The sequence below is a fragment of the Haliaeetus albicilla genome, chromosome 11 (genome assembly GCF_947461875.1).
Source record: "Haliaeetus albicilla chromosome 11, bHalAlb1.1, whole genome shotgun sequence".
NCBI lineage: Eukaryota > Metazoa > Chordata > Aves > Accipitriformes > Accipitridae > Haliaeetus > Haliaeetus albicilla.
The window spans coordinates 25104823-25127889 of record NC_091493.1 but is presented as its reverse complement, the minus strand read 5'-3'; the positions used below and the strand labels follow the sequence as shown (position 1 = coordinate 25127889).

At 38.3% G+C, this 23067-nt stretch overlaps 1 protein-coding gene across 3 annotated transcripts in view; it reads left to right on the top strand.

Annotated features, from left to right (window-relative positions):
- LOC104324843 (gamma-aminobutyric acid receptor subunit pi-like) overlaps positions 1-23067 on the top strand; it is a 50577-nt gene that overhangs the window by 11068 nt on the left and 16442 nt on the right. For all 3 annotated transcript variants that reach the window (XM_069796699.1, XM_069796697.1, XM_069796698.1), the window contains exons 3-7: positions 4682-4785; positions 14144-14211; positions 15652-15869; positions 16685-16767; positions 21293-21430. In XM_069796699.1, coding sequence (XP_069652800.1) covers positions 4682-4785; positions 14144-14211; positions 15652-15869; positions 16685-16767; positions 21293-21430 — 611 coding nt within the window. The remainder of the gene's footprint in view (positions 1-4681; positions 4786-14143; positions 14212-15651; positions 15870-16684; positions 16768-21292; positions 21431-23067) is intronic.

The following is a 23067-nucleotide window of genomic DNA, read 5'->3' as shown; positions in this document are numbered from 1 at the left end:
GTCAACGGATTGCCTGAAAAAAGCTTCCCCCCCAGCTTTTCCTGAGGGGGGTGTTTCAAAAGCTTGCTCAGACTGTGTTTGGCATTTTGTTTCTCCCTTCTCTCAGTTCCAAAGTGTTTCTGCCTCTTTCATGATACATAACTTCTGACAAAAAATAGCCAGGAAAAATATTCCTATACATGTGTCTAGACTGTACTTTTGTTTTAAGCAGTGATATATACTACTGTTCAGGGCAGATGTTACCTTTTCCCCCTCTGGTTACCCAATTGTGTTAAAACACTAACTTGAAAGTATCTTAAATAACAGGAGTTGTTATACCTTCCAGGTTTAGCCTAGCCTGTAAAAATACTAAGTTTGAGCCATAAGAATAACTAAGGAAATTAAATAATTATAATTTAGCTTTTATAAAAGCAAGCATGGGTCATTGAACCTGAAGAGTTTAAAACATGTATTATACATTGACAGCCCAGAACAGATAGATCTTCCTGGCTGTCAGATAAATATATATATTCAGTTTTCTCTTGTAAAAGCCTATTCTCTCCCCTCAGTGGCTGGAACAGCTGTTTCAAGGCAATTCCATACTTAGATGCATGCCAATATATTTCAAATACATTAAGAAAATGGAGGAACTAAAACATAGGCAGCTAGTTAAATATAACAACTCAAATTCTGGGTAAAAGAGAAGCTTAGATGCAGATGTACATGCATAAGGGGAACAAGTCTCAGCTTTTACTTTTATCCTTCATGATCCCTGCATAAGGCTATATGACAGAATAGAGGAATGTGTGCAGCTGTGAGCACACTCTTGCTTAGTGATGAATGGGGCACATGAATTTAAGAGCACTTTAAAGTAACAGAGCATCCTCCCTTAAAACGTAGATAAACAAAACCACTTGGGGCATGTAACATCTGTAGGTTCCTTGCCTTTCAACACTTGCAGACCGCTTCTGAGTATCCCCAAAATTACCAGGATGGTAACACCACACACTCACCTTTAGGAGGCATCAGGTTCCTCACATACATTGGCTCACTAGGATACAACTTCTCAAAGATTGTATGGCAAAATAGCACACAAGGGACAGTGCCCCATTAATTCACACCCTCAATTACTGCACAACAGCTTTCCCATGCCAATATGTATCGGCTTTGTGTGGCAAGGTTTTGGTAGCGGGGGGTGTTACAGGGGTGGCTTCTGTAAGAAGCTGCTGGAAGCTTCCCCTGCGTCCGACAGAGCCAACACCAGCTGGCTCTAAGACGGACCCGCTGCCGGCCAAGGCCAAGCCAATTAGCAATAGTGGTAACGCCTCTGTGATAACAGATTTAAGAAGGGGATAAAAGTTGCAGGGGGCACAGAAACGGCAGCCGGAGAGAGGAGCGAGAACATGTAAGAGAAACAACCCTGCAGACACCAAGGTCAGTGCAGAAGGAGGGGAGGAGATGCTCCAGGCACCGGAGCAGAGATTCCCCTGCAGCCCGTGGGGAAGACCCTGGTGAGGCAGGCTGTCCCCCAGCAGTCCAGGGAGGTCCACGGGGGAGCAGATCTCCACCTGCAGCCCGTGGAGGACCCCACGCCGGAGCAGGTGGGTTCCCGAAGGAGGCTGTGACCCCGTGGGAACCCCGCACTGGAGCAGGTTCCTGGCAGGACCTGCGGATCTGTGGAGAGGAGCCCACGGAGCAGGTTTTCTGGCAGGACTTGTGACCCCATGGGGGACCCATGCTGGAGCAGCGTGCTCCTGAAGGACTGCATGCTGTGGAAAGGACCCATGCTGGAGCAGTTCGTGAAGAACTGCAGCCCGTGGGAAGGGCCCACATTGGAGAAGTTCGTGGAGGACTGTCTCCTGTGGGTGGGACCCCACACTGGAGCAGGGGAAGAGTGTGATGAGCCCTCCCCCTGAGGAGGATGAAGCAGCAGAAAATAACATGTGATGAACTGACCGTAAACGCCATCTCCGTCCCCCTGTGCCACTGGGGAAGGTTGGTAGAGAATCCAGGAGTGAAGTTGTGCCTGGGAAGAAGGGAGGGGTGGAGGGAAGTTGTTCTGAGATTTGGTTTTATTTCTCATTACCCTACTCTGGTTGATTTGTAATAAAGTGAGTTAATTTCCCCAAGCTGAGTCTGTTTTGCCCATGACAGTAATTGGTGAGTGATCTCTCCTGTCCTTATCTTGACCCACAAGCTCTTTGTTATATTTTCTCTCCCCTGTCCAGCTGAGGAGAAGGAGTGATAGAACAGCTTTGGTGGGCACCTGGCTTCCAGCCAGGGTCAACCCTCCATACAACAGTTCTTACTTAACCATAAAAATCAAAGACATGAGGCTACACATCATGTATTAATGAGGGAAATCAAGAATTGCCTCAAAGGGCACTACAGGTGATTTAAGGAAATGACTTCTATATAATAATCCCAAATATTTAAGATATATTTCAGAAAATAGCTGTCAATGATAACACAGCAGACCACTCTGCAATTGCATACTGATCAGCAGAATAATATTATACCCTTGCAGTGGAAGAGGGAAAAGTTTTCCTTTATTGTTTCACAATATGTGAAAGTTATTCAAGAGCAATCCAGTAAAGCTGTGAAACTAAACTCATGCAGCTCACTGAAAACTTAGCTAAAACTATATGTAAATTACAAGAGCAGAAATATCTGTTGCAAGTACAGTATTTAAGAAGTGAATTAAATTCAAGTACATTTCCAATTCCAACACTTTTGTGCAACATAAAGCTGGCCTTTTTATTTATATTCACATGTCAACTCAACGTGATTGTGCTTGTTTCTTTAGGACACAACTTACAGGAGAAACATTCCCTATTTCAATGCTGGCATTACTCAAGACCACACTTAACATTAAGTAAAGTAATAACATAGATCTCTAGCAAAAAAGAAATAAAAACCAGGGACAAAATAAGGGAAATAAATAGGATCATTCAAGTATCTAAGCTATATGAGCTACAAGACTGCTAATGAAAACCAGCTACTTATGTGGGAATAAGATCTAGCGAACAGAAAAATTACACAGCAATAGCAGCACTTCAAGGCAGCAGACATCACATCTAAAACCACAGTGTGATTTGGCCATGTGCATTAAGTGAGATCATTTTAGCATTTAAGTTTTGCCAATCTAAGATGCTAGATTATTCCTACTGGATGAAAACCACAGTTTCCTGACAGAACAGCTCAAGCTCTCTCAGAAACATAGTAAAATTAAAATCAAGGGAGCAAGGTTTGGAAAGCTACAGGAGGCCCAGAAATATCATTAAGAAGGGCAAGCAGAGTTTTCAGGAACAGCTTCTGGGAGAAATAGGGAAGAAAAAAAAATCAGCAAGGACTTGGCAAGACTAAGAAAAAACACAAAACACCGGTGCTCCCTTAGCCCTCAATTTGTACTTACCTCCTTCTCCCCAGCACTGAGCTACTACAGCTCTTGTACCTGGTGTAGGAGAGCTAAGGGATAGAGCTGGTCACTCTTAACAACCAGTCAGTTCTGGTGTGGGGGGTAAGAAACTTAGAGACCCTCTCCTGGTGAATATATAGGTGGCTGCTCTCCATCAGCAGAGATAATGCCTCTGCTTGCAGCCAGCTGGGCTTCCTTGAGTCAAGCAATTACCTGCTTCTCACTTTTGTAATTAAAGAAAAGTCATACCCCCACTCTTCTCAAATCATTGGCAACAAGCAGTCAGTCCCACTTGTGTTTTGATTTATGAAGAGCACAGCCTGAATCTGTGATGGCTGAGCACACCCTGCTCGCACTGTTGGGGTGCTCACCTTAGGGGTTAGGCAGAAATTAAGAGTAAAACCATGATATCTTTTGCTATGGGACTGGTACTTGCAGTGTAACAGCCCTTAATGGCCCCAGGTGTCCCTCCCACAGCTGCTAACCATCAAGACCTATAAAAGGTGAAGGGGAGTATATAAAAATGAATCCTAATATGATCTGAGTAAAGAATTGTAATTCAGGTATGTGTTTTCCCTAGTCCCTTCACTCATTTTCCCAATGAGGCTATTGTAGGGACGCCCAGGGCAAAAATGGGGGATTATGATTGCTTATTGATATTTGATTTCTGTGGATTGTATTTGTAGCTGTTTCTGAACAAAGGACGGGTTTACATTTTCATTATACTTCACTGATTTTGCCCAACAGCAGTATTTCTGTAACGTGGTGAAAAATTACATTGTAAAAACAGGATTTTAAAAGTGTTTTTATGTACTAATCTCTGATGCTGGTTTCTGTCTCTCTCTGGGAGCTAAACTGAATGTATTTCATTATGTAAAAAGAAGCTTAATTTTAAATGCTGAAATAAACAATCAGTACCCCTCCCACATTACTAGATTATAAAAATAGTGCCCTATTTACAGAGAAAGTTATTAAATAAGACTGAACTGTTTTTTCAGGTGAGGTGTTAAGAAATGATAGACTTTAAAGAAACAATAGGCTTTAAGATATAAAAGTGTTTTTTTTTTAATAAGACTAATAGAGATTATAAAATATGATATTTTTCTAGAATGTTATTTTTTACAGTGCTGTGAAATGCAAACATACAAATGTTTCATGATCTGTTATCTGGTGGACAGTAATCATCAGTAACCTTTAAACTAATACAGCATTTTCCTGGAATGTCATCTCTGCTGTAACTGATGATGCTCTTTTAAAACATCCTCACTTTTTTCATTTTTTTAGGTCAATACAAATTCCTGAAGCTGAAGCAAAAGGTGAAATTCTACCTCCAACTATACAAAAAGTAATAAAAGGTTACAACAAGTATCTACGTCCCTTTTTTGATAGTAAGTAGAAAAGCTGTTTTAATAAGATTGAGCCATAACATAATGTAGTGTCTGAAACTCAGCAATGAGAGCAAATGTTTTTTCACTGTACTTTTTTTTTCTCCAACGCTTGACAGTGACTGATCTGATTATACATGATGTACTATGATATAATAAGATAGAGCATAACAGCTTTTGTGGCCCAAGGTGAAACTTATATATTCCAGGCATTCACAAGCAAAGCTTCCAGACTCTGTTAGAAACTTGGCTATCAATGTTCATGCGTCCTCAGTGGAATAAACTGTAATACCGTACCTATTTAAATGCATAATTTCCTAAATAATAGCTACAAAAAATTTTGATTAAAGATAAGAAAGCTTTATTTGTCAAACTGGTCATAAAAGCACAGGCAAATCTTGATAGTATACCAAGTATTATGTGCATCTATGATAAGATTGCAAGAGAGTTATTTGATAAATACTTCTTGTCTTGGGTCTTAAAGGCCACTGAACTGGCTCACTGCAGAACTGTGAGGCAAAATGAATATAAAATGTCAGTCCCCTGTGTCAGAAGGCCACAGTCACCAGGTTGGAAGACCCACATAGTTACTGTCATAAGGCTGATTTTACTGCCCTGCAGTGCAGTCAGTGTTAGGTACGTGAAATCTCAGTGACAAACATCTTCCTTGCTTGAATCAGGCTATTGCATGTATCAGAAATACTGAAGAGTCGTGAGGTGGGGTGAAGATCTTTGCCTGGAGTAACTGCAGAACTGTGAAAAAAACCTCTGCATGTTGAAAAGATACTCAGTACCGCGTGGCTGTCAGAAGATAAACTTGCAGAGTGAATGCTAGGCAATAGTTCTTAAGTTAAATATTCAGAAAGGTTAGAGGTTTCAAATGAAGACTTTTATATCCCTTTATATCCTGCTTAAAAATTATTGACTAATTATTTTTCAGACCCTACTGTTTCCTCTTGCCATCCAAATACTTGGTGGGACTATCAGCCTGTTCAATAAGGGCATTACAAACCATGTGCAATTTCTGAATCAATTTCATAAAAATATTAAGATAGATCTGGATTTTAGGTTTAGGAGAAAGGGAAAACTATTTAATCTGTTTGGTTTTATTGTAATGGTCTCAGCTGCTGATACTACTGCTAAAAGTATTTACATGGCCTAAGAAGATTTTCAGCAAAATAAAAGTAATGCTAATAAATAAACTAACCCCTTATCATTGGAGATGATGCATAATGGAAAATACATATTTAGTGGCCATTAATATATTTCATTCATTACTTAGTGCCAACATATCTCTAGTCCTAGCATTATCAGGATGGATGTGCTTTGGTAGACAGCAAACAGAATTGCATTGCAAAATCCTATGATAGTAAAGACCAACAGTAAAGCACTTCTTTAAGTTATGAATCGACCTTTCCTGGTGTGGGCCAATTTTTTTTCTCAGCTGCTGTAATGCAGCAAGGCTATAGCTCTTTTTCTGCCTGGGAACTTTGTTCAGAGGGATGCTAAGGACTTTCTGTGTTTGCCTGGAAATCTCATAGGAGCTCAAGCCCACATCAAATCTATGTCATATACAGAGCCAGTCTAACACTTCCAGACGCTGCCGGCATCGCTGCATATGCTCACCATAGCTCAAGCACGCAAACACTGTGCCTAAAATTTTTGATGTATCTATATTAGCCCTACTGCTGAAGGAATGGGGTGAGACTCTGAAAATATGTTTTATTGATGCCATTTCTAAATGCAGTGTTCGTGGTTTTGTGAGAAATGACTTTCTTGTGGGATTAAGTTAGGTTGGGATGACTGAGGAAGTATTCATCCTGATTTTTGGACCTGTAGCTTTCTGCAAGATTATTTGGGATCATTTGCCATGTGATAGAGGCATGTATGCCTGGGGTGGGGAGTGGTATCTGCCCAGCCCTGATGCCTCTCTGTTACTGGCAAGGTGGGCTGCATCTTGGATGAGATTCAGGTCCAGGAGAAGGTATTGCTTTTTCTCAGAAGCAGAGCTAGTAAACCACCTGAATTCTCAGCTTAAAAAATCAGTGGATTATAGTGATCTGCGTGACCACAATTATCCTAGCTTTGTTCCAAGTAATATTTTCCTTATTTCTATGGATATTACCTGCTTGCAGCTGGTGTATCTTGTATCTGTTCTTTGTGAGAAAGATTTCAGTATAACTGGCTTTACTCAGAATTATATCAATGGCTACAGCACACCTGCTAAATAGTTGATGAAGCCAAAGTATTAATTTAGTCATTTATACCGCTTCTGTGACGTGCTTTTACCCTCCTTATCCCCCCAAATTAATTTCTTTGGTATGATATTTGCATGTTAATAGTAAGAGACTGATGAATCAAAAATGGAACATAAGATCCAAGTTCTGGTTAGACTTGAGTAGGCTAATGAACAAATGCATGATAAGAACATAAACTGGGGTATTCTGGTACTAGTGGAGATTATCAGCTACTATAAAAGCCTGCACGGTTCTAATTGTGCCAACCTATTGGTGCTGATTTACTCTAGAAACATGAACATAAAAGGATCCCAAGATCTATGTTTGCTGTTGGAAGTGCAGGAAGGGATTCGCATAAAATGCAAACCTAGTATGTGTATGTTGACATGCAGAAATATAAAAAAAATAATATCCTACAGTCAGCCTCTTTAAGACACTTGTCTCTCCTTTTTTTTTTTTTTCCAAGATTTCTTTGCTTTCAAAAGTGTGCATATTTCTGTGTGGTCAGTTAGATATCCACGAAGAAATTTGTCGTAAAACTAGATGGTATTTGTTGGCATCTACAGTGCTTTGAGCTTAATGTTAGCTAGTCAAAATGGAACACTGAAATGTGATTTTTATCAAGTGTGAGAGGGGCAGAGGTCAGCTTGAATTTTAGTGTAATGTAATTCAAAGTCATTTCAGAGTTATTTGTCCTTGAAATTTTTCTTTAGGCAGGAAATGGGGATTTTTGGTGATGCTTGCTGCCAAGATACAATCACACTATTACAAAATCAGTGACACTGAATTCCTTAATATTTAGCAAAATGTTTTTTTTATTCCCCAAAAGAAAGCATTAGATATAAACAAATGGTCATAAAATGAAGGTTCCTTTTTCCTAAAGCCAGGAGAAGCAGAAATATTTACTAGTCAAGGAAATTTTATGGCAGCTCTTAAGTTCTTAGTTTAATAAGCCCTCAATTTACCTATTTGTTTTTGGTTCTTGTACTGGGACTGGTAGATGACTGGAAATTACTTAAGTGGATACAACTCAGCTAGTGTTATTAACGAGGGGATTATGAAAGTAGTTTTCATTTGAACCCAATGGCTGTGCATAACAACATAAAAACTTTCTTCTCCTCTCCTTGTATGGATTGGAACTAATAGATTTCTAGATTTTAAGCCTGGATTAATCTCACCTTACTTTAGTCAACTCCTCCCCCACAGGTCACCCCTCCAGACCCTTGCTACCCAAACACTGCCACTTGTGACCAATACAGACTGTCATTCCAATCACTAGTTAGATTAATTGAAGACAGTCTTAATATGGTAAAGGGTTGCAGACAAGTAAAATTGACTGAATGTTTTATGTTTGTCTATGGTGGGTGGCATGTACCAGTTATCAAATTATGGTGGTACTTTTACACAGTGTTTAGCACAGAGGAATCCCACCTGGACTGGTTACTTGGCTCTGCCCTCATCTAAATGTTGCTATTAAGAATGTTCTCTTTCCCTAACTATAGCATTTTAATGTCCCTCTTTGAGCTGGTTCATCAAGCAAGTCTTAGTAAACTGAACAGATAGACCCAGGAAGTTCCATTAGTAAACTAAAAAATTACCTAACCTAGAACGATTTTAGCTGTTCTTTGGACTGGAATATGAAATACTCCTACACTAGTGTTAGTAGATAGTACCCCTTAATGTAATAATATGCATCCTAGACTTTCAGATAATGCGAAAGTCTTCCACAGAAAAGCTGACATAAGAGATTTAAAAATGCACAGTTATTTCCCTTAAATGTGCTACATAACCCTGGCACTTTATCTCAGCAATACAAGCTGATTTCAACACCAGGTTTTCTGCTGAAACTGTGTGGACCAATTTTATAAGTTTAGGTGCTGTGCCAAATCTCTCTGAATTAATAGCAATTCCTGCTGACTTCAGTGAGCCTTGGATCAGGTTCATAGAGCTGTTAAGGGATGCATAAAATCTTGTAAATAATTTTATACAAATAGATTTTGCTCTGTGATTGCATGTGATAATTTAAGTGTTCTAATTAAAAAGAGAGAGACTAGGAAAAGGTCATAGCTAAGTACATTTGAATATGGAAGCTGCTTTCAAGTGGTATAGAGAAGTGTCATGCTTAAGTCAGTTATTCTAAACCACATCGAAAAGATTATTTTCCTTAGCTTTGTAATGAGTAAAATATTTCATGGCCTTAAGGTTTAAAATCAAGAAAGCAAATTAAATCGAGTCCAACCTTCTGTGGACATAAATTTTTTTTTTCCCAAATGTTGTTTATATTAAGTTCTATGAGTTTAATTAGATAAAGGCATTTTAGTCCTCAGAAGTTTACAGTTTACTCCTAAAAGAGACCAGGAGATACCAGAATGTTAGCCATGTCTAAGAGCCTTTGATTTAGTGAGACAAGTTCACAGGGTACATGAGAAGGCAATACCAAATAATCATCATCTAAAGACTATTTTATATACCAATTAGTTAACATCTAATCCTTCTGAGAAAGGCAAAAAGCCCAGAATATGTATGGCCAGTTGTATATTGGAAAAAAATATCTTTTGAATCCCTACTGAATCCTTAAAATTGTGATTGATTCAATCAATGACTTGGTGCAAAACTGTAAACTTCAGCATACAGATAGTAATATAGATTTTCCTTCCTTTCCCATGGAAATAAGACACACTGTGAGACTACCATTGCTACCAAACCCAGCTTCCTGCATGTAGGACAGTTTTGTTTCTCCCCACCCCTCGCCCCCCGCCCCTAAATGCTGAGTTCTAGACACCCTAAATGATGAACAGTGATTAAGTTCAGTTAGGAAAAAAAAAAAAATTATTTGAGGTTTCATGTTGTCTCTAGCTTCCATAAACTGGGTTCTTGCTTTGTTTTGTCAGACAATGTGTACAACTTTTTTGTTGTATGTTTTCCATGCACTTACTGACATTGGGCACGTCACCTTTCTGCCTTTTCTTTGAGGAGGTGAGCAAATGCTGTTCCTTAATTTTCACATTACAAGCTTTGATAAAGCTTCCAGAGGTTTTTTTGTCTTTTTGGAATATTTCTCTCTCTCAATTGAACTCTGTCTGCTGTTTGCACGTATTTTTTTTCCAAATGTGGAAAACAAATCTTGTCACAGTAATCTCATAACAGTCTTGCCAATGCAGTCTAGATTGCAAGATAACTTAATTCTGTGTGTTGCTCCCTGTTGCAATAGTGTTTCTGCCAAAGCATAATATGGAAAGATCATGTTGAAATGATTATCTGTGACAACCTCTGAATCCTCAAAGGCACTGCTTGCCAAGATAGTTTCCCATCCTGTACATACTGCCTGCATTATTTGTCCTCACATTAATTGCTTGCATTTGCCTGTATTAAAATATGTTTTTCTGACAAATGAAGTAAGAAGCTGTTATTACGGTCCCCACCAATTTTTGTCTTGTCCACAAACTGTACTAGTGAAGCTACATCACTGTAAAGATCATTGATGCAAACAAACAGGATTGAAGCTGATTCCTGCTAGAAATGGGTCAGTCTTCTGATGTCTTTGTATCAAAGATTACAGTTGAGATCTGTCAGAAGGCCTATCTTAATCTGTCCAGCCTCCTCATGTAACGTATATTTATTAAGAAAGATGTCTTGTGGTGGGAAGTTAAATGCACCAAAAAAATCCGAGTGTAATGTATCACTTTTTATCTAAAAGCCCCATAATACTCTAAAATAAAGCAAAGTTGGCCATCAGGCAGACAAAAACAGTTTTTCATAAAACTATAATAAATTGTTCTAGTGATACTTTTCCTTCCAATTCTGTTAGAGTTGCACAGTATTTTATCCAGTATTGTTGCAAGGATGAGGTGTCCTTTCGAAAAGCCATACTTTTTGAGATATTTCTGAATGTCAGAATTGTTTTAAGTTTTCTTAAACTAGATGAAAAAAGCTAGTACTAAAAGCTCAGCACTGGCAGTTCCTGATAGTGCCGATTGACTTTAGTAGGTCTTCAGAGTTACAAATACATATGTGACACACTGGTGGCTTACTTTGTTGGTACAAAGTCTAACAGACTGTGATCGTTGCAGTGATCCAAACTTAATTTTTAGGTATGCTATCTGCCACTCTTCTGGCTCCTTTCCCATGGGGGATTACTGTGAATATCTGTAAAGTACATAAAGTAACAGTCTTTGTACATAAATTTAAGTAGAAGTTAAAATGTATGTTAGATTGTGCCCCCATTGCTGTAACAAGGCACACCCTTTGGCATTTCTTTGCTATGTTTTGAAGATTCCCTTCATTGATGCAGGACAGAGTGACTTTAGTTTTCTTCTGAAGATCGGTAGATTTCTTCTGAAGTTGTCACTATACAGGCAATTCCTGCCAAACATAAGGAAATGTAGGAACTGACTGCCTCATCTGGTCTACCGCCCGGTTTTTGGCACTGTCAACAGGAGCCCTTTCAGAGGAAGTTCAGGGGAAACCCTGGTGGATAATTACGGGAAGACTCATTCTGCTATTAATACTTTGCTTACTTAGTAAGGCACCATAAATTGTATTTAGCCTCATACACACAAAAAAGAAATTAGCATTTAACTATTAATATTGTTCTGATTTAATTAACTGTTAAGGCAAAGCTATTCTCAGCAGCTTGTATTGTGTTACTAAAGACCCCTTCCATATTTTATTCCCCCCGCCCAACTCTTCGCTGGCATGTTGCTGTATCTGAGGGGATGTAATTTTCTGCTGAGTTTTCATGAGTGTCTGGCTTGACAGGCTGGCTGCACAGCACAAGCACTTGGGTTGTGGAGACTGTCAGGGCTGGCGGAGCAGGATGGTTTTGTCCTGACTACACTACCACCCCTTAGCACTTGAACCACATGGCAGGTCTGTGCTAGGACAACCAGTTTGAGCTTGAAGTACCTCTTAACCTAAGCTAGATGTCGTCAGGTGGTTGGGAGTCACCCAACACTACAGTTCTGCTGTGTTACTCAATAATATTTTGCAAATTACAGCAACCGGAAAGAAGGAAGGAAGAGATGTATAAAGTCCTGTTTCTGTGATTCCAGAAAAATTAAACCTAATTTAATTTCAGTAGTCTTTCTAGAAAGTCAGCTTTTCCTCTCAGATGTGTAACAATAGCACTGATGATACTGAAATGCTGCTAAAGAACCTTTCCCCTAATCGGTATCCCCTTTACTTCAAGGATCAAGTAGTATTCTTACCAATAAAATATGATATAATAGGAAAGAGTCTGATTATTCCCAGTGACAATTCCCACATAGCCAGCTGAACACTGCATTCTCATCTCCTTAGGGTGGTCCATTAAGCATATGCCTTCCATGATGAAGTTCCCCCCAAATTCTTGTGTGACAGTGGGCAATAATATGTTCTGTTACAGTCATACACAGGAATCTGTAGGAAGACTTTAAAAAAATTAGAAAATGGATTATGAAGCACCCATTTTTAAATTTAATGGGTTTTGAGGGTCCAACATCTTTGAGGCTGGCAATATTGTACCTATAATAATGATATAGTACAATGGTAAGCATAAGTATCAATTGACTCTGCTGTTGCACCCTAGAAAGTTGGGCTGAGTTTCCTAGAGGGTCAGGTTTTTAACCCTGGAGGGACAAAACATAAATGTATTCTTGGAGCATCAAAACGTGAAAAGAATGTGAAGAAACAGAAGAACAAGCTGTCAATGGTCTGAGAACTTTTCAGTCAAACAATTTTGTTCCAAATTCAACCTCCAAAGCTTTCTTCCGATAGATGAACAACTTCTTCTAATCCCTATGTATGATTTATAGTATATAATAAACACTTAGATTACCATCAGGGGATGCTGCAAGCCTACAGTCTGGCTGGAGCTTTATATTTGAACTTTCAACTGAGTCCAGAACAAAGCATTTGTAGATTCTTTCTGGAGTGCCAGATGTTTAACAACTTTAACACCTGCATTACAAATGGAAATTATTTTGGGAAAAAATAAAAATACTAATACACTTATACTGCTTGGAATGACGCATTTTTTTCTCTAGTGTTACTCAGTGGGGTAGAGCAGGACCCCATCTTCCTCTAGATGCCATCTGGGGGCATGTAAGAGTTATGTACATAATACATTACAAGGAGCCAAGAGGGGGTTTCAGCGGTGTGCCTGCGATATACTGGCACCATCAGCTACATAGATCTTATCTAAAGTATTTCTGCATTTCTCAGTACTGCATTCTCTGCTTCTCAATTGCTTGAAAAGATGCGCTTATTTAATATGTATTTCCTTGTACATGTACTCTGTTAATTATTCTGCACATATTCAACCAGGAATAATGTCATGTTTCAATGAAAGCTCTGCACAAATTCTGCATTTTAAAATGCATAGCTGATGATCTTCCTTCTGACACTGTAAAATGCACGTTCACAAGAAAACAAGAGTCTGAGCATACTAACATTACAATGACAACTACTTAGGTAAGGTATTTAATCACACTGAATAAACCTTCAGCTGATATTAAATATTAAAAGAAGAACAAGATGATGAGTTTTCCTTTACAAATGCAAGTATTTAAATCAAGCGAACTGCTAATGGTCAAAAGCAAGACAGTAAAATGCAGTGACACAATACAAACAATCTATTCTTAAATAGGCAGTGAATGAAGTCACTCAGCTGTCCCATCTGGATATTAACCATGTGACATTGCCAGGTGCAACTCCTTAGTTCACTAACATCTGATGGACCAGATGTTGCAACTGGAAGATTCTTTCCACTGCTCTGCACCTTGGAGCAGGGGGGTGTGATGTGCCATGGGGATTGTACCTTCCGCACCTTGTTGTGCAACATTTTTCCCAGCACTTTTTTTTTGGGGGGGGTGAAGAAAAAGAAAATTCATATAAACCAGGAAATATTTAGGAAATAAAGCATGTTTGTTAAAACTAAGATACTGTTAGTCTAGAAGCATTATCTTTTGGTTATGAAATTGTTAAAATTCTTTCATGATCTAAGTTTGAGGAATATTTCCTTTTGAAAAAGCTACTAAAGGTTTAGAAAAAAATGGATCCTATTGTTGAAGATTTTGGAGCCTGTTCTGCTGAACACTGAGTATTAAAGAACTTTGTGCTAGATTGTGACTTTCTCTTTTTTGCAGATGGTCCTGTGTCAGTTGGAATGAGTCTGGATATTGCAAGCATTGATACAATATCAGAAATAAATATGGTATTGTAGCTTTTGCAATCTCTTTCATTTGCTTGTTGATAAGCTAATGTCTCGTGTTTACAGCTGCTGGCAGTGTGACTTTGACGCTTTTCTCCTTGTGCAGTCAATGTGTGTTACGAGATGGAATTTTATTTTTTACTGCGCATAGTGGCTATAGCACTATACTTATAGAAGCGCGGCTGCAAATCACACCTCTCACAGATGCAAACAGAAATTTGCTACTGACTGCTAATCTTGACGAAGGGCATGTAGACTGGTATTTATTTTCCAGATGAAATGCCTAAATCTTTATGCATTTCAGAAAATTAAAGATGTATTCATGTGACTTTGAAGCCACTCCCTTTCTTTGTGATTAGACACAGCTGAACTCATGTTATTTTTCTCTTTTGCTGTTACTGTCACACATTAATTTATCCCAGCTGTGTTTCATTACATTTGTGTCATTTTATTTTTGAACAAACTATGAAGTGGAGTATACTTTTCTAATTAAAGATCCTCTGTTGGTACATAGAAATAAAAGGAAAAATTCATTAATCAGATATTCAATATTAGAAAATATTTGTGTGCATGTATATATATAAAAATGTGTACACATATAAATATCTAAAAAAAAAAAAGTGTTATGTATATAAAAGTACCTCACCATTTCACTACTCAGGCTTCCACAGAAGTTGAATATTAGAATCCCTCTGTACTTAGTAAGTACTAGTATGTAGAAAGGGGAAAGTAAGGTCAGAACTTAAGATGAACTTATCATACTGATAAAAACACACTATAAACCAAAAAGCTGATTAAAAAGGTGCTAAGAAATAGTGTGATTTTAATGTAAGACTACAAGGCATATCTGAATTGAAGGTGAATTGGGCTGAGAGCTATATTCAAGGTCTTGATAAATTTGGCACCACTGTTTCCCTTGTGATGCTGAAAGGATAAATTGTGCTAAAAGATGATGATTCCTTCCTATTTCACTAACTTCTGTTTTTTTGTCTATCTGAATTTATACAACTTTTTCCAAAATTTTCTTAAAAAAATGCATTATTTAGTAGTTTATGTGAACAAAGTGATGTTTGCCACCACTTATATAGATCATGCTAAAATTTAAAGATTTACAGAGCCAGATTATCGCTTACAAAACTCTGATGACTTCAACTGATTTATAGCCCCAGACTTAGGCCATCAGCTTTTACTGTAAAATTCCAATGACCGCAAGAACAAAATCTGCTCAAGATAATATTTCTTAATGATGTCAAGCTCACATCAAGCACTGGAAAATTTGGCAGTACAAGAGCCAGCACAACTGCTATTGGAGTGCCAGCATTTAAGAATGGGGCGTGGAGAGTCACAGCTTATTTGTGCCCAACAGCTGTTTCCGTATACTTTTGTAAAACAGAATATAATATAGACTTGCCCTGTATGATAATTTTGTTTTTTCTCTTTCAGGACTACACAGCTACCATATTTCTAAGGCAGCGATGGACTGATGAGAGACTCTGTTTCGATGGTAATAAGAGTTTAAGCTTGGACGGTCGGCTTGTGGAAATGCTTTGGGTACCGGATACCTTCATAGTTGATTCAAAAAAGTCTTTTCTTCACGATATCACTGTTGAGAATCGTCTTATAAGAATATACCCTAATGGAACAGTCTTGTATGCTCTACGGTATGTATATAACACATACCAGCCTATTTGGCTTCTACCTGCATTTTAAACCTTCTAGGTTAGCATGATTTTGTGCTTAAGAAACTTCTATTTGTAAAAGCAGAATACGCATGGTCTTGTAGTGTTATGAATATGTAACAATGTCAGGCATTGGAACAGGCTGCCCAGGGAAGTGGTTGAGTCACCGTCCCTGGAGGTATTCAAAAAGCGCATAGACAAGGTACTTCAGGACATGGTTTAGTGGGCATGGTTGACAGTCGGACTCAATCTTAAAGGTCTTTTCCAACCTAAATGATTCTATGATTCTAGTATGATTGACCAACATGATTAAATTCTTAAATTTAATAATAGGTCTCACTTTCTTCCCTGAGTAGACCCTTTTGCTTTCATGTAGACCAAATACAGGAATTGCATTTTGCCATTCCAGTTGTTTTGCAATGAAGTCATTACAGAGGAAAGCAAGCTGTGATGATTGATTTGCATTATTTATTGAAGATTATCCTTTATAATAGATTTTGATAAATATTACAAAATTGTAAAATGTATTGCGTAATATCAACAAAGGAAAAATGCACTCTGTAAGTGAGAAGGGAGCAGGGGGTGGCCTTTTTAGGCTGGAACTGAACTCAGCTATTCTGGAGTGGTTTGGGATGCTATTACTCTTCCACATTAAATAACGGCAAATACTAGATTTTTTTCCTTGCAATAGGTATTTGCCTGCAGATATCAGTTCAAGAAGGATACATGGCTTATTATTATTTTTACTGATGACAATTTTATCCCCTTAATAATGAGTAATACTTTTTTTTTTTAAGGATCACCACAACTGTTGCATGCAGCATGGATCTGACTAAATATCCAATGGATAAGCAGATGTGTACTTTGCAACTGGAAAGCTGTAAGACACTTAATCCTTATTATTTTTATACAATTAGAAAAATATTTCTGATCTTCTTTAAGGGCTGCTAGATATTATTATCAAAGAGGCTGGAATTTTAAAGCAGCCAAGGGGCAGTACGTGACCAGTCCTTGATGAATTACAATAGTATCTGTATACAAAGATGAATGCACGAGGCATCACTGAAAAAAGCATGGCAGTCCTGAAATGCTGCCATGCTATTAATGATTAAACAAAATCTCAGATTATCATAGGCCTAGTTTTGCAGCACATCCTGCAGTTATTCTGTTGGTCTTCAGGGGGAGTTCTGTGAGCAGACATTTTCCAGCACAGCTGGGAACATTTTTTTTTCTTCCTCTTTCAGATAGCAAGTATTCCCTCCACCCCGAGGCACAATTCTTTTAGGAAAGAAAGAAATTAGAATAACGCTTATTTGTAAGGCATAGAGTTCATATTTAATGAATTTACTGTCTTCATACTGAAAACAAGGTAACTGTTTAGACAGTTCTGTTCTGAGATGGATATATACAGATCCTTCTATGACTTACTTAATTGTCTCTATGCCACAGCCCTCGGAAAACATGCCATCCGTTGATGGACCAAGACTAAATGTACCTTTATAGGTTCTCATTTTATCAATCAATGTCCTCATAATTTTCATTAAAATATGCTGTCTACTACTTTGTAGGTATGTGTGCTTTGCCAATACCAGAATGTGCATGTTTATAGTTAACTTCTTTGCTATTATACATACGATAAGACTCTAGCAAAATATTTTTGCATGGGATAATGTAAAAGGGTGCTAGTCCTGAAGATGAAAATATATGTTCAAATATACGTCAAGACCTATCCAAAATTTTTTGGAAGGTTTTTCAGTACTCATCAAGTTTTATTCTTTACCGTTTCAGATGTGTGTGTTCTTTATCTCCTGTTGGTAATGACCGATTAGAATATTGCTGCAAAGTTTCATTTTAGACAGAACCACAAAGGGGATCAACCCCAAAACCTTCCTTACACAGGAGTCCCTCTAGAATCAGCAGTTTTATAAGATCTGTTTAACTAATAGTGATTTGAATTAGAATTTGGATTTATCTCTAATTTATTTTCCTTTGAAAAAGCATATTGGTAACTCAGTGCATATGGATTTACATCAGCAGCATTGCCTAATGAGTCATGTAAATGGGTCATTTAATATTTTCTCTAGTTCCAGAATGAAATATATGTCCCATAGGAACTTAAATCTACTTGACAGCATTAAAAAAAGGAAAATTCCCTATATAATTAAAAATAAGCATTTTTCAGAATGATTCCATCTGCTTTTTCAACAGCACACAAGTGTCTTCTGTCCAAGGGGAAAACATAGTAATGTCCTCACAAATGCTCCCATGACACTGGTGTTTAGTTTTAAGGCAAACAGCTAGAAACAATAAATGTAAAAGGAAAGAGTGTGCCTTTAGCTGTGGCCCTTTTTCTTCAGTGTGCTGTAATACTTTCTTTTGGGTACGCTGGAAGTGGTGTTTGTTCCCTCGTGAGATAAGCTATTTCAATATATAGATGAATAATGACATCATCCTAGAATACTGCTTGCAAATACCATTACCTGGAATTAAGAATTGTGAATGCAACCATGCATACACATCAACACAAATACTGACATTTATAAATAAAAGTAAAGTATATAGCAAATATTGGAGCTGAAACAAAGTGTTAGGCCTTATATCAGGTGATCACTAATGTAAAGACAAACATGACATGATACTACCAAGTAATGGCTTTACACAGTAAAGCATACCTAGTGGCTTTTACAACATGCTGTTCTGCTCTTACTAGTTAATAACACTAATTGACTTCTACTTTCTACACAGCAAAATACATTTCAGACAAAACGTCTATTGTTTTTTTTCCTCCCCTGTCGTTGCAACACTTTAGAAGGTAGTACAGGCATATGTTCGGAGACGGAGAGTTGCCACTCTGAGTCTCTGTTGGTATGGCAGATGTGGCATTTGGGGACTTGGAGGGCTCCTGTGTCGGTAGGTGCTGCCGGGGGGTTCGCGCTCTCTGCCGTGTGGTAGGGGACACCACCGTTCAGTCGTACTGGGCTGAGGGCTTTTTTCCTCTTCCTCCGTGCCCCTGCCCACACCCCCGGGCCTCCAGTCCAAATACATATTCATGTTTTGGGCCCATCTCTGAGATTTTATTTCCTCTTTGAACTTGTCCTTTAGCATTTATTCAGTGAAGAGCCATGTGAAGGCACTTAACTTGTGCTCGACAATCAGGGGAAATTAAAATTAGCAACAGAAAGGTAAAGCAGCTCATTTGTATTAGGCGTTATGAATGTTTAATCCCAAATTTACTATTCCTGTAGTTAACCCTGTTGACATTAGCTGCTCGCACTGTATCAGTGAAGTACAGGAGTGAGACATTTTGGGCTTGAGGAATTAGATAGAATGAAAACTCAGTGTCATGTAAAGAGAATGGAGATTACTTGTAAAATCCAAATAACATGGCTTAAGGATTTTGTCTCTCTAAACTTTTTAAACATTTCATAATTAGTAAAATACTAATCCCCTGAATAAAGAATAACTTTGCACAGAGGGACCACTGTGCTATTTAACTTTACTGTCTATTGGGAAGACTCTCTCATGAAAATTCTTCACAAATAAAGTTTTGGAATTAGTATTTTCAAAGAATTTTCATAGGAAGGATCACCAAAACCTACTAATTGTTCAGCTAATGAAAATACTTTGGAACAAAAAGAGTTCTATTAAAGGAAAACAACCTCCATGTGGAGATATGCTTGTTATCACCCATTTGGGCATCGAGAATTTCTCCCACCTCACACAACTTGGAAGACTCAATATCTTGTAAAAAATAAATAAGAATTTACTGTGGTACTCTCTAGTTCTTTGGACTTTAAATATCTGCAGTCCATTTATACTGAAGGAAAGTAAAATGAATCCATGCCTGGAGTCATGTGTAAAAACTGCTTCTATGAACCTCTTTGTTTTGACTGAGGACAATGCAATCATTTGTTCATAGGAAATGTTACTTTTTTTTTTTTTTTCATTTCCCAAATCTGGGAAATTTCCCAGCATGTGGTTTTAGGGAATTGAGAACTTGGACACCCATGCTTTTGGTTTAGTCTTTTGACCCAGCAGTGTTTTGGCTTTAATTGTTATAAATGTGATAATGTGAGCAGAGATTCCTGGTCATGATACCTTTTCAGAAAACCGCCAATGATTGTGAAAACAAGATTTACATTTAAAGAATGGTCAGGGAAAGAATTTTCAGGTGAAATTGTCATTTTAATTGGTAACCAGCACAGTGTTTCCTTGAAATGAAATTTCTGAACTCTTGTTTTTCCTACATTAAATGGCTGTAGGAAATGAGTTCTTTTTTGTTATTGCAAGAACCAAAGCCGTTAACTTAAAAACATTAAAATGGTCTTTTTTATTTTAATGCATGTCTTTTTCTGTGATTCTGGAGCTTTGTTCTTTTTGCAACATATACCCTTGTGCAATGTATTGCCTTATTGTCTCACACTGTAATTTACTTACAATTGACTGGAGTCTAAAAATAATCATCTGCTCATGTTTCTGTCCCCTAAGCTTAGCTATTAACTTGCACAATATAAGTCTGTCAAATACCAGAATGATTGATCTAAGTAAGCTAAAGGAAAAGATGTTCAAATGCTCCCTGTTAACATGTAAATTACATTAACATAGTCCTGAATTAATCATATACACTAGCCTGAAAATTGCCTGCCTTTTAATATAATGGGAAAAAGCTACAGAGGTATTTTAGCTATGATTGTGTCGCATATTGACAAGTGTGTGCAAAATACAGTTGCCTTCTGATAGATGATTCATGTCCCGTCTCAGCTCCTAATTACTACTTGAAGGTTAAGAGGAAATCTCCTGGGGCCCCTGAAGCGTGCCACGCTGTTGAGCCTGCAGAAACATCAGCATCCAAGCTGGTGTCCTTGGGAAGCATCCAAGCTCCTAAGCCAAAATGTCATCCCAAGCTATGACCCAAGCCCAGCTCAGAGCACAGCACCAGCACGCAGCAGCCCTGCTGCTCTCCTCACCCCTTCATTTCTATGGGAACGAGGACCAAACGCACTGCATCGAGAAACAGCAGCCTGGGATGCAACAAAGGGCACGCAACGTTTAGTCCAGATACTGGCAGTGCTGTAATCCATCAAAACTGTGTTGCTTTAAAGCTAAAAGCTATTAAGCTTTACAATACCATGTGGTACTAATCTCTTTTATTAGTCTATGTTGTCTATACTAGAATAAAAGATATAAAAAAGACGCCTCCGAAAAAGTCAGCTTTTAAATGATAAGACTTTGCATGTTATTGGGAATTCTGTTGCAAACAGGCATTACATTCTGCCAAAACCCATCATTGTTTATGTCTAATTGTACTTTCTGACAGACAAATAAGAAACGGCTGAACCGTAAGTGTGCTCAACACAAATTATTGTGTAAAATAAACACTTTTGTTGGCTTGTGTATCACTACAGGGGGTTATAATGTCAATGATGTCATGTTTTACTGGACTAGAGGAAATGATTCAGTTCGAGGTTTGGACACACTCCGACTCGCACAATACACAGTAGAAGACCACTTTACTTCAGTATCCGAAGCGGTATACGAGACAGGTAAAAACACCCTTCTAACACTTTCTAGGTACAGTTCGGAATATGGCTCTGGAAACAGAGCAACATTAAGGAACTGAGCACATTGCTTTCTCTTAAGATGACAGTTTTCATTTTCTGCTAGATTACATTCTTGAAACCATACATACTTTTCCAGATGTTACCAGTAGAGACCCAGCTAATGTAAAGGTTGAGAGTTTTTGAGCATTTTCTTGGCTACACATTACCTAAAGAATGATAAACAAGAGATGTACTACTTCTTCCACGTAGTGTCAGGAAGAGCTCTTGTGAAGGAAGAAGAGCCTGTAAATTGGGTATTTAAATTGGAGAGAGACCAGGGACCCTGGGTACCCAGCTCAGAACAATTCCCGGCCTTCCTGGAAACAGCCACTCTGGGCAAGTCAAAAGCCTCTGTTCAGCCATGGAAGTTTCTGTGAATATGCTGGGTGCTTTCACAACTGCAAGAACTTGGTTTTCATGGCTAGGGCTTGTCGGAGTGGCTCTTTACCTGCGGCAGCCTCTGTCCAGTCTGGTGGGCAGCAGAGCGCAGATTGCCCGGCCTGAGGTTCCGCTGCCCGGGGAAGGGTCAGAAGCATTTCCACAGACCTGCTCTTCATCTTAGGAAACTGCTGTAGAAAGTTTCCTCTAACTGCAGCACTTAACCTCAGAAAAGAGTCTGCTCCTGCTTATTTTCCAGAGATTTCGAAAGCGCTTTCAGAGAGTCCAAGACCTGCCAAACCTGCTTTACGCCCTTTGAGTTACTCCTGGGTCCTTCACTGCTGCTCTTCACTGCACACTCAGTTTCTGTTCTGCTCAAGTCAACATGCCAACTGAAAGGGTGGTCTTTAAATGAAGACCCGCACCTCCTTCAAAGCTGTAGTTTCACTAGAGGATATGTTGCTAATTCTGAATCACAGAAATACCCAACAATGAAATAGAGAAAATGTGTTTCTGCCTGAATAATTCAACACAGAGAAACTTTATGCTTGAATTTCAGGTATTAATTCAGGGTAAAAGTCAAAGTTCTCTAAATGGATACAAAAGTAGAAATGAAACACATACTAGCAGGCTCCAGGATCTCAAAGTATCTTGCTGATTATGTAAGTGACATCTGTTTTCTCTCCTCCTCTTTACAGCTTCTGGGTAAGCAACATCAGGTTCAATCAAAGGAGAATAATCCTGTACTGTTGTTCTGCCCAGAAGGGTATTAGGACCTGTTTACCACACAGGAAAGAGGAAGAGGAAACCTGCTTAATTCTTACCACCTTCTATCATAGAGGCCAGACTCTAAAGCCAAAAAAAAGTTCTATTATTTTTTACTAAACAGAATAAAAACAATTTCCAGTTATAACTGAAGAGGCATGATCAGATGAACTGTGCTGCTCTTCTCAGTAAATGATGCTGTCTTCCTCCCTTTATGTTGGCAGGAATCAATCATATATATAAAGTCAAAAGCCACTTCTAATTATGCATTTTAACACATGTAACTTAATTCAATTAGAATTTCCCACACCTGCTTGTTTCAATTCTCCTGTTTGAGAAAGCCATGTTATCAAGTGCTGTGCAGTACTTTTAAAATTAAATCTCATAATCCTCTTAATTTTCTGTTGAGTCATTATGAATTAGGTGCTATGTTCTAC